This window comes from Hippocampus zosterae, chromosome 10, assembly GCF_025434085.1.
Source record: "Hippocampus zosterae strain Florida chromosome 10, ASM2543408v3, whole genome shotgun sequence".
Classification (NCBI taxonomy): domain Eukaryota; kingdom Metazoa; phylum Chordata; class Actinopteri; order Syngnathiformes; family Syngnathidae; genus Hippocampus; species Hippocampus zosterae.
Genome location: NC_067460.1, coordinates 19,706,399 through 19,718,868, shown reverse-complemented (window position 1 = coordinate 19,718,868; position 12,470 = coordinate 19,706,399). Strand labels below are relative to the sequence as shown.

Here is a 12,470-nt window from a genome sequence, read left to right as displayed (position 1 = left end):
TGTTTTTTTTTTAGAACGTTGTATGATTTCATAGAATGTTGATTTCACACTCCAACCACTAGGAGGCATAATATTCCATCTAAACATCCATTCATCCATTTTCCAATTTTGGATGCAAGGCACTTCGAATAAAGACTAAAAACATGGCTCTCTTTCCAATGCACATTCCATTATTCGTTCATTATTATTGCCACTTGATTGTTACTTTAACCATTTTGCAATAAGCAGAAAGCAGGGTGCCTGTGTGCCGCTGACTTACAGTTCAATCCCTGACATTTTTTTCCAACAGAGCAAAATATGATAAAAGGTACACAAACCACCAAGTCAGACACGCTGGCTTTTGAGGGCTGGCAGACGTTGAAACTGGAAGAAGCAAAACAACAAAATCATCATGTCCAGTGACCTGAAACCCCCGCAGCCATAGAAATAGACGACTGTGTTGCGAAATAAGCTTTCCCTTGAATGCACCAAACAGTTGGGCCTTCTCCCGTGACGGGAGACATTTGGTCAGAGTTTGCCAAACCGCGATGAGCTCATACGCTGTTGATAGACTACGGCAGCCTGAACACAGACCGCATGCTATCTCATTTAGTCAAAATGTGATGCGATGGTTTATACAAGTGAGTTGTTTGGTCAACAGTCACATGGTCCCCACACCACACGAGCAGTGGTGACTTCCATTTGGACGTGTTACAACAGCTTCATTCTCCTCGTATTTTTCTCTAGCATTCATATCTTCCACCCTTTATAATTGTCACCTTGGGGTGGATGTGTTTCCTTATCATAATGACCCCAGCTGTCGTCTGTCATATGTGGTTTGAGTGTGTGTGTGTGCGGGCTCGTGCTTTCGTGTGTGTGTGTGTGTGTTTAAGCAAATGGCAGCTGCGGTGTCATATTATACAAAGCCACACACCCATTTCATCCCTGTCCAGCTGTCTTCTCTTCTTCCTGTTTCCTATTTGGCAGTGTATACACACACACACACACACACAAAAGCGCGTGCAGGTCAGGTTTCCATCACAACAGAGAGAGTGACGTTACGTTCATTTCCTGAAGCCCTCACTTGATTAGTTATCCAGTAATAAATCACCTCACCGGGTCACGTAATAGTAAATTTCCTTTGCATTACACGCGTCAATTCTACCGCTTCTTCTTTCCTTCAAAATATCTTCATTGTGTGAGATGGTGCTTGTGCATCCAATAAATGGACCGACGGTATCATAAATGAACTGTTTAAGGCTCTCATGTTAAAATGTCGATTTTTTTTTTTCCCCAAGAGGTCTTAATTCTTTTATTCAAAGTCAGCTATGACTGATATGCTTGAGCAGAGTATTGCTCCTGCCGTCTCTTCCTGTGCGTTTCTGTTGTCAGTGCCGCTCTCCCAAGAGGGTGGGGCAGGAGGCATGTGGCCGTGGACACTGATTTAATTGATTCGACTTGGACTGATGCTGTCCGTGTTTCCCCCTCTTTGTCTCGGGTTTCTCCCTTTTCGTTCTGTGTCAGTTGGTCTTTTTAAAAAGTGACTCTCTAGAGATGCTTTTTGGATGTTTTGCACACCTTACAGAGTACTCTCCCTGATCGTGCATAGCCACATCTCGGGGTACATGTGCACAATTGTTAACTGTTGTTGCTGGAGCTTCATCAAAAAAGGAAGAAAAAAAGGATGAGCAGCTGGGATACCTGCCTTATTTCAAGGTATCAGATACTCCTGAATTCTGCTGATACCGGTGAATAATGTACTGAACAAAAGCGCTATCGAACATTCGTAGTATCGGCTGTTACTGATTGTGCGGTTAATTAACCTCAAGGTCAATCAAGAAGTGGCCTTCCCTTTAAGAGAATAACAATACAATGTTAATCATATCTCAGGGCGGCCCGGTAGTCCAGTGATTAGCACGTCGGCTTCACAGTGCAGAGGTACCGGGTTCGATTCCAGCTCCGGCCTCCCTGTGTGGAGTTTGCATGTTCTCCCTGGGCCTGCGTGGGTTCTCTCCGGGTGCTCCGGTTTCCTCCCACATTCCAAAAATATGCATGGCAGGCTGATTGAACACTCTAAATTCTCCCTAGGTGTGAGTGTAAATGGTTGTTCGTTTCTGTGTGCCCTGCGATTGGCTGGCAACCAATTCAGGGTGTCCCCCGCCTACTGCCCGGAGACGGCTGGCATGGGCTCCAGCACCCCCCGCGACCCTAGTGAGGATCAAGCGGTACGGAAGATGAATGAATGAATGAATCATATCTCATGAAATGAATTTGAGACTTAATTCAAGTTTGTCTCTGGCACTGGGAGTAAATGAAAGCCACCATCATGTTTAATCATGGCATGTGCTATCTATTGAACGCTTTTGCATGAAAAGGACAACATTTTTTAAAAAAAATAGGTCAAGATGGATCACTATCTGTGTTATTTATCTGTTATGAGTGAGGTAATTTCATTTCTGTCAACAAATGAAATCTGCAGAAGTTGATTAATGTGCTCATCACCGCCTCTGTTTTTGGCCCTAACTCAATTCTCTTGCTTTTTGCGCAACCGCTTGAAGCCCAAGAGGCGATCTGGCAGCAGGAAACCTAATCTATCAGCTCTTGCCCGACTTCCCACCCGAGTCCCAGACCTTATGTTGCTTCCTGGGTGCGGGAAAAGGCTTTACTCGTCTAACATTGCATTTTGTTTTTCTCCCACAGGTCGCAGGGGAGCAAAAGTATCACCCCGAATGCTTCACCTGTCTCAATTGCAGGACGTTCATCGGTGATGGTGACACATACGCTCTGGTGGAGCGATCCAAGCTCTACTGGTGAGCTCCGACTTTTGAAAAGTGCCGCGGGGTGGAATCATTTTCAGGACTTCTGCATCACAGTTCAGGAAATAAGGGATGGCTCCGGTGTAAAAGTGAAAGGGGCTTTGCGATAAATGCCACGACATGCATACTAACACGATTAAACACAAATTGGACTATTAGATTTGGAGATTACTTACAATGCAAATCAAAGTGTAGATAGTGGCTGTTTTCCTAGTTTATATTGGCTTCTGCCATTACAAAGTGAAATCTAATAAAATGACCACAAAAAAAATCTCTGAGCCTTTTGAAGAGCACTAAAACACACACACACACACAAACACAAATAATGAGCAGTAGACCAAAGAGAAATTAAATGACATTTTCCATGAGCTGGAAAATTATAGCTTAAGCAAAATCTTGTTAATCACGCTCAAAGCAGGAACAGTTGCATAAGACTTTCTTTTTTAAGCCACAGAAAGTCTTGAAATCCATTAAAAATGCAATTTCAAGTGTTTTTGGGGTGATTAGTGGTGTTTGAAAACACTAAACCAATCTGCATGAGTCATCTGGACAGTTTGGATGTGGCAGCAATTGGTCTTTGACCAAATCTTTAATATGCCTCGGAGGCTTTCGGTATGGGCATCAAACAGTGCTGACTGTAAGTATGGCTGTTGTCAATCTTTGGTTTTAAAAAACAAAACCACTCACGCAGTGAGAAACGAAATCGTTTTTGGTCTTCAGAGGAAGTGATGTGAAAGAAGCAGTACAATACATGTGCATTCAAAATTAAACAGCGAGTCAATCATGATTAACTCATTCACTCCCAAAGACGTTTTTAAACGTCTTTTCAGACTTGGTCTAGAATTGGCTGGTACTGAATGAGTTCCATGTTTCTCCACCCTCCCTCCAGTGGTCATTGTTACTACGAGACCATCGTCACTCCCGTGTCGCTGCCGGACTCACCATGCTCACGGATCCCTCACACGGTCACGCTGGTGTCGATCCCCGCCTCCGCCGAGGGCGCCAATGGGTGCCGGGGGAGGGGCTTCTCAGTGGCTATCGACCAGTCGCTCAGCCCGAATGAAGACTGCAGTCCGGAACTCGGACGCACCGTCAGGGTCTCTCAGTGAGTCTCCAAGGCCGTGGTTTTGGGAAAGTGAAGGGCGAGCTATGCAATGTGACGGAATTAAGAAAATATATTTAACAGTGCCAGAAATATGGGAGAAAAGATCAAAGAGTGAGTCATTCCCCTTTGTGTTTTGTCCCGTGTCCTTTTTCCCAGGGTGGATACTGACTGCATTAGTCCAGATGTGAAAAATTCCATCCATGTGGGAGACAGGATCCTCGAAATCAATGGGACGCCAATCCACAATGTTCCTCTGGATGAGGTATTTTACTTCACAGCCTGCAAAACATTTATTTAACTGTCTGCCATTTAGGGATTCATGGTTGTTCGTCTGCCACATTTGTTACATAATTTTGTGAGCAGAACAGCTCATTTTTGCTTTTGATGTTCTTCTTGGGTTCTCAACATTGGCTCAATAAGTAATTATGTCATCTACTTTGATTTATTGCATTTCTGGCCGCAAATCATGGTAAAACCTAAAAACTATGAAACCTAAACAAACGTCTCTTCATACGAAATTTTCAAGTTACGAAACGCCTCAACAGCAAAATCATTTATTTTCTTGACCTTTTTTTTTTAACATTATGCCCAACTCTCATTTATTGTGCAATAATCTAATTGTGGCGGCCCGGCAGTCCAGTGGTTAGCACGTCGACTTCACAGTGCAGAGGTACCGGGTTCGATTCCAGCTCCGGCCTCCCTGTGTGGAGTTTGCATGTTCTCCCCGGGCCTGCGTGGGTTTTCTCCGGGTGCTCCGGTTTCCTCCCACATTCCAAAAATATGCATGGCAGGCTGATTGGACGCTCTAAAAATTGTCCCTAGGTGTGAATGTGAGCGTGGATGGTTGTTCGTCTCTGTGTGCCCTGCGATTGGCTGGCAACCGATTCAGGGTGTCCCCCGCCTACTGCCCGGAGAAGGCTGGGATGGGCTCCAGCACCCCCCGCGACCCTAGTGAGGATCAAGCGGTACGGAAGATGAATGAATAATCTAATTGTTACAAGTATTGGTTACATATTTTGATGCATTTTATGCTTTAGGAAACATTTATGACTGAATTTTGGGGGGGCTTGGAACGGATTAGGGCATTTACATGGTAAAAGCGTCTCTACTTACAAATGTTTAAAGAAATTTCTTCCAGAACCAATTAATTTTGTAAATGGACTGTACTTGCAGTCAATACATAACACCACAATAGAAGTCAGCGGACATATGCCAAGGACTCACTGTGAACATATTGCATGACCATTTCTTCACCTATCCGCAATTGCTTGTACTGTCATGTTAAACTGACCTTTCAGCGTGCGCCTTCTCAGATCGACCTGCTCATTCAGGAGACGAGTCGCTTGCTCCAGCTCACCATCGAACACGACCCTCACAGTCGGGTGCAAGAGGGGAGCACTTCAGAGCAGGCGGATGGCCCGTTGTCCCCTCCGCTGCCCAGCCCCATCTTGCCCATCCTGCCTATCACCCAATCTCCAATACCTGACGTGAGCAACCTGAAATCACGCCTTGTCACGTAAGATGCTTTCTTTTCTTATTTGTAGATAGATGACCAATGGACAATGTTGGTGTAAAAACTATTGGACTAGATTTACAGTTTCTGGATCCCATCCCAAAATGTTTTCTGGATGAATTTCTGCAGGCGGAGCTACAGCATCGATAAGTCGCCAGGGTCCAGCAAAGCCGCGTCCCCCATCTCGCCGAGGAAAGACATCAACCGCTCGGAGTCGCTTCGAGTCGTCTCCAACCGGACACACCGCATCTTCCGTCCATCTGACCTCATCCACGGAGAAGTGCTTGGGAAGGGCTGCTTCGGACAGGCCATCAAGGTACATTCAATGCTATTACATTTAAATGGAGTACGCCTTATCCTGTTTTTTGAGAGATGGTGCGTTTTGTACTCATATCCTCAAATTACAGAAGCGACGTAGAAAATGGAAGCATCGCCCTATGCCGAGGATTAACTCCAGTTGTCCTTAACTAGTGAAGGGCCCCAAAAGATTTTTTAAACGGTGTTTCAAAGCTTGTGTAGAGTAAAAGTGGGCGTGGAAAATGAAGTCCCGTTTCGAGACGCGTGTCAACCTGACCAGGGGAAACTGACGTCTCGTTTGGGGCTGTGTGGAGAGAGAACGTCCATAAATCGTCAGTCACACAGTTGAGATTCATTCTGTTTAGTTGCAGCGACGTGTGTAGAGAGTTGGTTCATGGTTGCTTCATGAGGCTTCACTTGGCCCATCTCTACTTTTCTAGGTGACCCACAGGGAGACTGGAGAGGTGATGGTCATGAAAGAGCTGATTCGCTTCGATGATGAAACGCAAAGAACATTCCTGAAAGAGGTGAGCCAATGTTTAAGCCCTCTTTAGTTCACCATGTGGACTAAATGTGATGACCTTTGTCTTCGCCTCTGGGTGTAAAAGGAACGCCTTGGTGCAAAATTGTCATCAGCGCATAAAGGCGGGTCAAGTGAATTGGTTTTTTCTAGGCGAGAATGACCTCAAAGGTGCTTGCTTAGCGATTCGGCCCAGCCGCCGTGATGACAGTAGGTGGCGTCCACAGTGATGCTTCAGAGCCAAACAGAGGAGTGAACTTCGTAGAATAACGTCCTGAAGTGGTTGACGGTGGAGGAAGTAGGCTGCCCAATGCTGCAATGTCAGCGCAATGCTTCATTGGCGACAGACCAAATATACTAGTGCCACCTAGCGGCTAACAAGCAACTTGCAGACACTGATGTTGACCTTCATAAATGGAACCAGATCATTTATGCGTCCTCCATGCAGTCATGTTGTGATTATTCATGTGCAGCTACAAATGTGAAGGAGTTAAATGTGTTTGAATAAATGAAAAAAAAAGCGTCATACTGATTTAAAAGACACAAAAATTGCTCCATTTTTCAGCCTCTTTAAAGCTGCCCCGTTCACTCCCTTTCAGGCTCCACACGTTCAATCCCAGGCAAGCTGTAGAGGTGGTGCAGATAAATGCGATTCTGCTAAACGTCTCTCATTATGACACACAACAAGAAGTTTCTATTTAATTCTTGTAACAGTTTAGGAAGCACCCGTGAAGTCGAAAACTGAGCGCGGAAAATTTACACCGTTACGTTAATCTGGCCAGCTGTTGACGTTAAAAGTCACAAACTTGTCATGCGAATGTCTCGTCAGGTGAAGGTCATGCGTTGCTTGGATCACCCCAATGTGCTTAAATTCATCGGCGTCCTCTACAAAGACAAGCGACTGAACTTCATCGCAGAGTACATCAAGGGCGGCACCTTGAGGGAAATCATCAAGAAAATGGTGAGAGGAAATTCCCGTGTTTGGAGAAGGGGAAACGTCCAAATCATTTTTCAGGATCGAGCTTGATCTGTATCATCTGACAGTGAATTTCCTCTCCCAGGATAGCAACTACCCTTGGAACCAGAGGGTCGGTTTTGCCAAGGACATCGCCGCTGGGATGGTGAGTTGAACACGCATGTCAACGGTTCACAAATTCCAGCCGGATAAGTTCATTGTTTGTCGTTTATTTGGCTTCCCATTGGCACAATGACCAAAGTCCCGCATGACTCGGGAATTTCTGCTGTCACAATGTCGGCCCCTCGAAGTGAAATTATTTTTACTAACACTACCAACGTTTGTTTTCTTGTCTGTCGTTGTAGTCCTATCTGCATTCCATGAACATCATCCACCGAGATCTGAACTCTCACAACTGTCTTGTCCGGGAGGTACGAACTCTTTGTGCACTGTTCAGGTTTAGTGGCGTCAGAGAGAAGTTAACTCAAGTGAAGATGTGAAATCTCAAGCAGCAGATTGCGCTTTAATGTGCCGCGCTCGCCAAGATATTCCTTGATTTTATTCGAAACCTCCAACGGCAACGAATACTGAATAGCGGACATCTTGTGTGTGTGTGTGTGTTTGTGAAGAACAACACAGTGGTGGTGGCAGACTTTGGATTGGCGCGCCTCATGGTGGACGATAAACACGAGGAGAAGTTTTCGCAGGGGAAACTGTCGGGTCTGAAGAGACCCGATCGGAGGAAGAGGTACACGGTGGTGGGGAACCCTTACTGGATGGCTCCCGAAATGATCCACGGTATGAATGAGGAGAAACTTGTTTGCATCTTATTGAGGCAGACCTCTTGATTATCGACTTTTTGTGTCAAAATCCATGTCGGATAATCACTTTGAACTTGAATCTGTTTTTGTTCTTCCCCAGGAAAGAGTTACGATGAGAGGGTGGACATCTTCTCGTTCGGTATCATGCTCTGCGAGGTGAGTCATCATTCAGGACGTCATTGTTGTATTGTGGGGAACGCTGTGCATGAAAGAGCACGACTTGTGATTCTTATATGCGTTTCATTTTCATCCAGGTCGGGGATACGATTTCGAAATAGAAATGTTCCTATGTAAAGGCGCAAACAATTGTCTAACCATCCATTTTTTTTCCGAGCTATTCGGACTCACTCAGAAGTTGTTCTCCACAAATTCTGTCCAACGACATGTAGCTCAAGCAAACGTGATATCGAAATTCATCAAACCTTGGCTTTTTTTTTGTTGTTGCCTCACTCCACTTATAGTTCCAGTGTGTCATACGCATTTAACTCATTCAGTACCAGCCAATTCTGGACCAAGTCCGAAAAGACGTTTAAAAACGTCTTTGGGAGTGAATGAGTTAAATAGCCACGTCAAACAATGAGTGCAAAATGCCGCCCCAATAATTTGAGCAACCTCATGAAATGTAGCCACAGCTTATTTGTTCACTCGTAAGTCATGTTTAAGGAAACCAAAGAACTGAAAACTATCCGCTGGTGATGCAACTGGTGGTTTTTTATCCCTGGCCACACTCCCATTATCCTAATTTGTTCAAAGAGGCCAGAAAATGACTTTTCCAGAGGGGACACTATTGCATGGAGAATGGAGCAGGAGGCTAAAAGTCGCCTCCTGCGGTTACTGCCAGAAATGCAAAATGCAACTGCAGTCTGCAGCTTTGGTCTGGAGGTTTTATTTCATCTCAGTTGCAGAAGGGCACAATTCCTTCTTTTCTGCTCACTCTTGTTTTTTTGTGCGTGTGCTTTCAGATCATCGGCAGGGTCAATGCTGACCCGGACTACCTCCCCAGAGCGGTGGACTTTGGACTGAACGTGTCGGGCTTCCTAGAGCACTACTGTCCCCCCGATTGTCCCACGGCCTTCTTCCCCATTGCCGCTGTGTGCTGTGACCTTGACGCTGATAAACGGTCAGATATCACATGTAATAAGGACAATCCACGCAAAATGAGATGCCTTCCTCACTTGACGCGTCACATTCGGGTTAGCTGACCGGCACAAGTTGGAACTCAATACACCTCCCTTAAGTCGGTCGATAATACAATTGTGTTCTTTTTCAGTGCTGCCGATGTTTTATCAAATGACGAGTATAATGACAGAGCAGGGGTGGGAAAAGTTCAGCTCGTAATGAGACGCGGTCATTTACTTTAGAGAACTCGCTTGAACAGGCAGATTCGTTTTGGGTCCGGTGTCCCTTTTTTACGAGATATGTCTTTTGAGTTTGAAAGCTGACTGTCTCTTCTACATCTGTAGCCCGGCTTTCTCCAAACTGGAGGGATGGTTGGAGAACCTGAAGATGCACTTGGACATGGGCCTGCCACTGGTGTCTGAAATGGAACAGCTGCACAAGGCCTTCTGGGAGAAAAACAACATCACTCGGGCCGAAAACGGCCTGCACGTTCACACCGAACAGCAGGAATAAGGCTGGACCGGACAGGAGGAAGGGTCCGAGGGACCCAATCATGCAATGTAACTCTCTCTATGCCCCCCTCCCCGAGCGGATGCAAAACATGCGGCTTGGCTCAGGCCTAGCAAGTAGACTCAGGAGGACCAACGTGCATCTGAAAAGCCACTTTTTTTTTCAAATGGAGTGCACATCGTCTTATGTCCAGTCTCGTGGCTGGATTCTCTGCTGCACATGATGCTTAAGGCAGAGCATGACGTACGCCGTCAGCATCCACATTCAGATCAGTATGCCACTCCCGTATAAGGTAGATTTTACCTTTGCCGTTACTCCAAAATGTGTTTATGTGGCTGAAACGGCTAAACGATAAGTCATAGAACAGCTTCTGTTTGCAACTCGATTGAAAACATTGTGCACGTGTTTTGCAAGTGCTACCGTGACTTAGCAGAGCGAGCCGGTTGTCACAAAACGTGTACGAACCGAGCTGCGTTTCACATGTTCTCTATCGTCGACTAGAGAGTGCAAGCCGAAACGGTTTGGTTTCATTCTTACTCATCGTGTCCCAAAACTTTTAATGCTCATTGTGTAGCACTGATTCAACTGTGAGGTGATCACACGCACACACACACACACACACACGGTTGTGGTGAAATTGTGTTCGCATCTCCTCCTCCCGGCTGACGTGGCATCTTCAATATTCTAATGTGCACTGGTGTACATAAGTGGCGACGTTGTAAATGTGTTAAATATTGTAAATGTAAAGACATATTTTCTATACGTATTTGCATCATTGCTCTATTTTTATTGGCTGGCTTGACTCAAAACGACGGAGATTGAAAGGTTTTGACTGGAGTTTATGGGAATCACCATTTGATAGGTCATTAGTTTGTGACTGCATCTCCCTCCATTTGATCTCACGCGGTGCTAAATGTGTCATCCGCTTTCTGTTCCGATAGTTCCGTGCATTGAAGCTTTTCCCTTCCTATTTGGAAGTGGATTAAAACACCCTTCAAATTCTGCAACGCGAAAGTAGCCATGTAGGTACGGTTGACGGTATATCTTTGTATTGTTCATCTTCATAGTACCACATTCTGGCTCCTACTCTGTGTCCACCTGCTGTATGTTTACACGTCCAATCCGTCTGTAGATATCACTTTATACCGCGTTTTCATCCGTTTGTCTGTGTCCATGGCCGAAATGTATACAGTGGCACCCGCCTTGGAAATGATTGTTTCCACAAAATGTCTCACTTGCACCTTTTCAAATCTCTTGGCTGTAAACAAAAAAAAAAGTTGATTTTTTTTTTTCCGGCTTCTGTTCACACAAGCTGCATGGTACAATTGCTGTAGTTGGTTTGCCTTTGAAGCCTGAATATTGTGATGTTAAATAACATTTTTAAATAAGATAGTAAACAAAACAGCATCTGTTTTACATATGAAAACCACTGAAATCTTTTGTATAGATTTTCATTTGCACTATATTAACCAAAATGGCTAGTTTAAGCCATGTTTCTTTTTATCTCCTTCTTTTGGGCTACTTGTGATATTAAGAAATTAATGTTGGTTCAGGTTGATTTCATGATGCAAGACACTGGTTGAGCCTTTCGAAATATGACATTTGGGAAAATCCATCCTCTCGTAATCAAACTGGTCTCGGATTCGTAAAATGATGTCATCTTTTTCGCGTTCTATGCTCCTCTTTGATTGAACATCAACTATGGGGACAATTTAGTGTACAATTTGGGTTTCAAAGCATGTCCAGTTTGAAAGCTCCTGAGGATCGAGTTTTCCTGTGTTAGCTTCTCTGAGGATGCGGTGTCCCCACTCTGCTTGCTGCCTTGCTCAGTGGTCCTTTTGTCAACCATGTTGTGTGTAATGTCTGATGGCTTGGCTGCAAACACTGACCGCTAGCTAGTCTTTTGCCCAAAGCGAAACCGAACTTCCGCCTCTTCGTTACTCCCCTTTGGCTCAGGGCTGTTGTTTCCTGGTTTTCCTTCACCATGAAGTCAATGCAGAACACAGTAACAGTCTACGTAAAGAGCATGTCATCACTATCGAGCCTGCTAATCACGATTGCTTATTCAGAGCAGACTTCTGCGGTGATGTGTTTCAAGTGTACATGTTCCTATCTGTATTTCCTGTGTGAGCCATGTGAGCACGTTGATGATGTCTCATTGGGGACGATGTGATGAGCAATTAGAATGTTGCCGCAGCACTTCTTTGCAAAGGATCAATACCTCTGATCAATGCTGTGCCTTTGTTGTAAGCTAGCCTTGCCAACGACTTGAAAAATGATCTGGTTTCCTGATTTTTTTTATTTTTTTTTGGTATCGTACACGCAAGCAAAATTTCAGTGTACTGAATACTGTTTGTATGAGATTTTCTTCTCGTCCTTGCTGATATTTGTATTTTCCTGAGCTTCGCTCTTTGTTTTCATATTTTAATATTCTAGTTATTTTGTTGTCTTATTTAAGTTTTACACAAGCTGTGAAAACAATTCTGCACTTTAAATCCTAAACGTGAACATTCGTACTCTTGAGGAGGCGACGAGTGTTTTTTTTTTCTTTTTACTCCTTTTTTTTTTTGTCTGGGCTGAAAATAAAACTTGCTCCATAAACCAGTCAGTGTTCATTTTATAATTGACATTAACGATGCCTACGTTACACAGTATGATCTAATGGTTAACAATGACCGTCTGTTAATGTTTTATGCCACTTTTCCAATCGGGGCCCAATTGACATTGTACAGTTAAATGAGTGTAGAGAAGCTGAAGCCAAGTCGGGGAAGAAAAACACCACAGAACGGTCGTACTTCACTTCAACCTCAAGGTGTCACTATCTAAAAGCCTAAT

General features: G+C 44.5%; 1 protein-coding gene across 3 annotated transcripts in view; it reads left to right on the top strand.

Annotated features, from left to right (window-relative positions):
- limk1a (LIM domain kinase 1a) overlaps positions 1 to 12,239 on the top strand; it is a 33,226-nt gene extending 20,987 nt beyond the window's left edge. For all 3 annotated transcript variants that reach the window (XM_052077403.1, XM_052077404.1, XM_052077405.1), the window contains 13 exons: positions 2,680 to 2,789; positions 3,685 to 3,900; positions 4,057 to 4,162; positions 5,214 to 5,416; positions 5,543 to 5,729; positions 6,151 to 6,237; positions 7,060 to 7,191; positions 7,292 to 7,351; positions 7,551 to 7,616; positions 7,815 to 7,983; positions 8,107 to 8,162; positions 8,969 to 9,126; positions 9,470 to 12,239. In XM_052077403.1, the coding sequence (XP_051933363.1) occupies positions 2,680 to 2,789; positions 3,685 to 3,900; positions 4,057 to 4,162; positions 5,214 to 5,416; positions 5,543 to 5,729; positions 6,151 to 6,237; positions 7,060 to 7,191; positions 7,292 to 7,351; positions 7,551 to 7,616; positions 7,815 to 7,983; positions 8,107 to 8,162; positions 8,969 to 9,126; positions 9,470 to 9,638 (1,719 nt within the window). In that variant the 3' untranslated portion in view covers positions 9,639 to 12,239. The remainder of the gene's footprint in view (positions 1 to 2,679; positions 2,790 to 3,684; positions 3,901 to 4,056; positions 4,163 to 5,213; positions 5,417 to 5,542; positions 5,730 to 6,150; positions 6,238 to 7,059; positions 7,192 to 7,291; positions 7,352 to 7,550; positions 7,617 to 7,814; positions 7,984 to 8,106; positions 8,163 to 8,968; positions 9,127 to 9,469) is intronic.
- Positions 12,240 to 12,470: the final 231 nt, after the last annotated feature.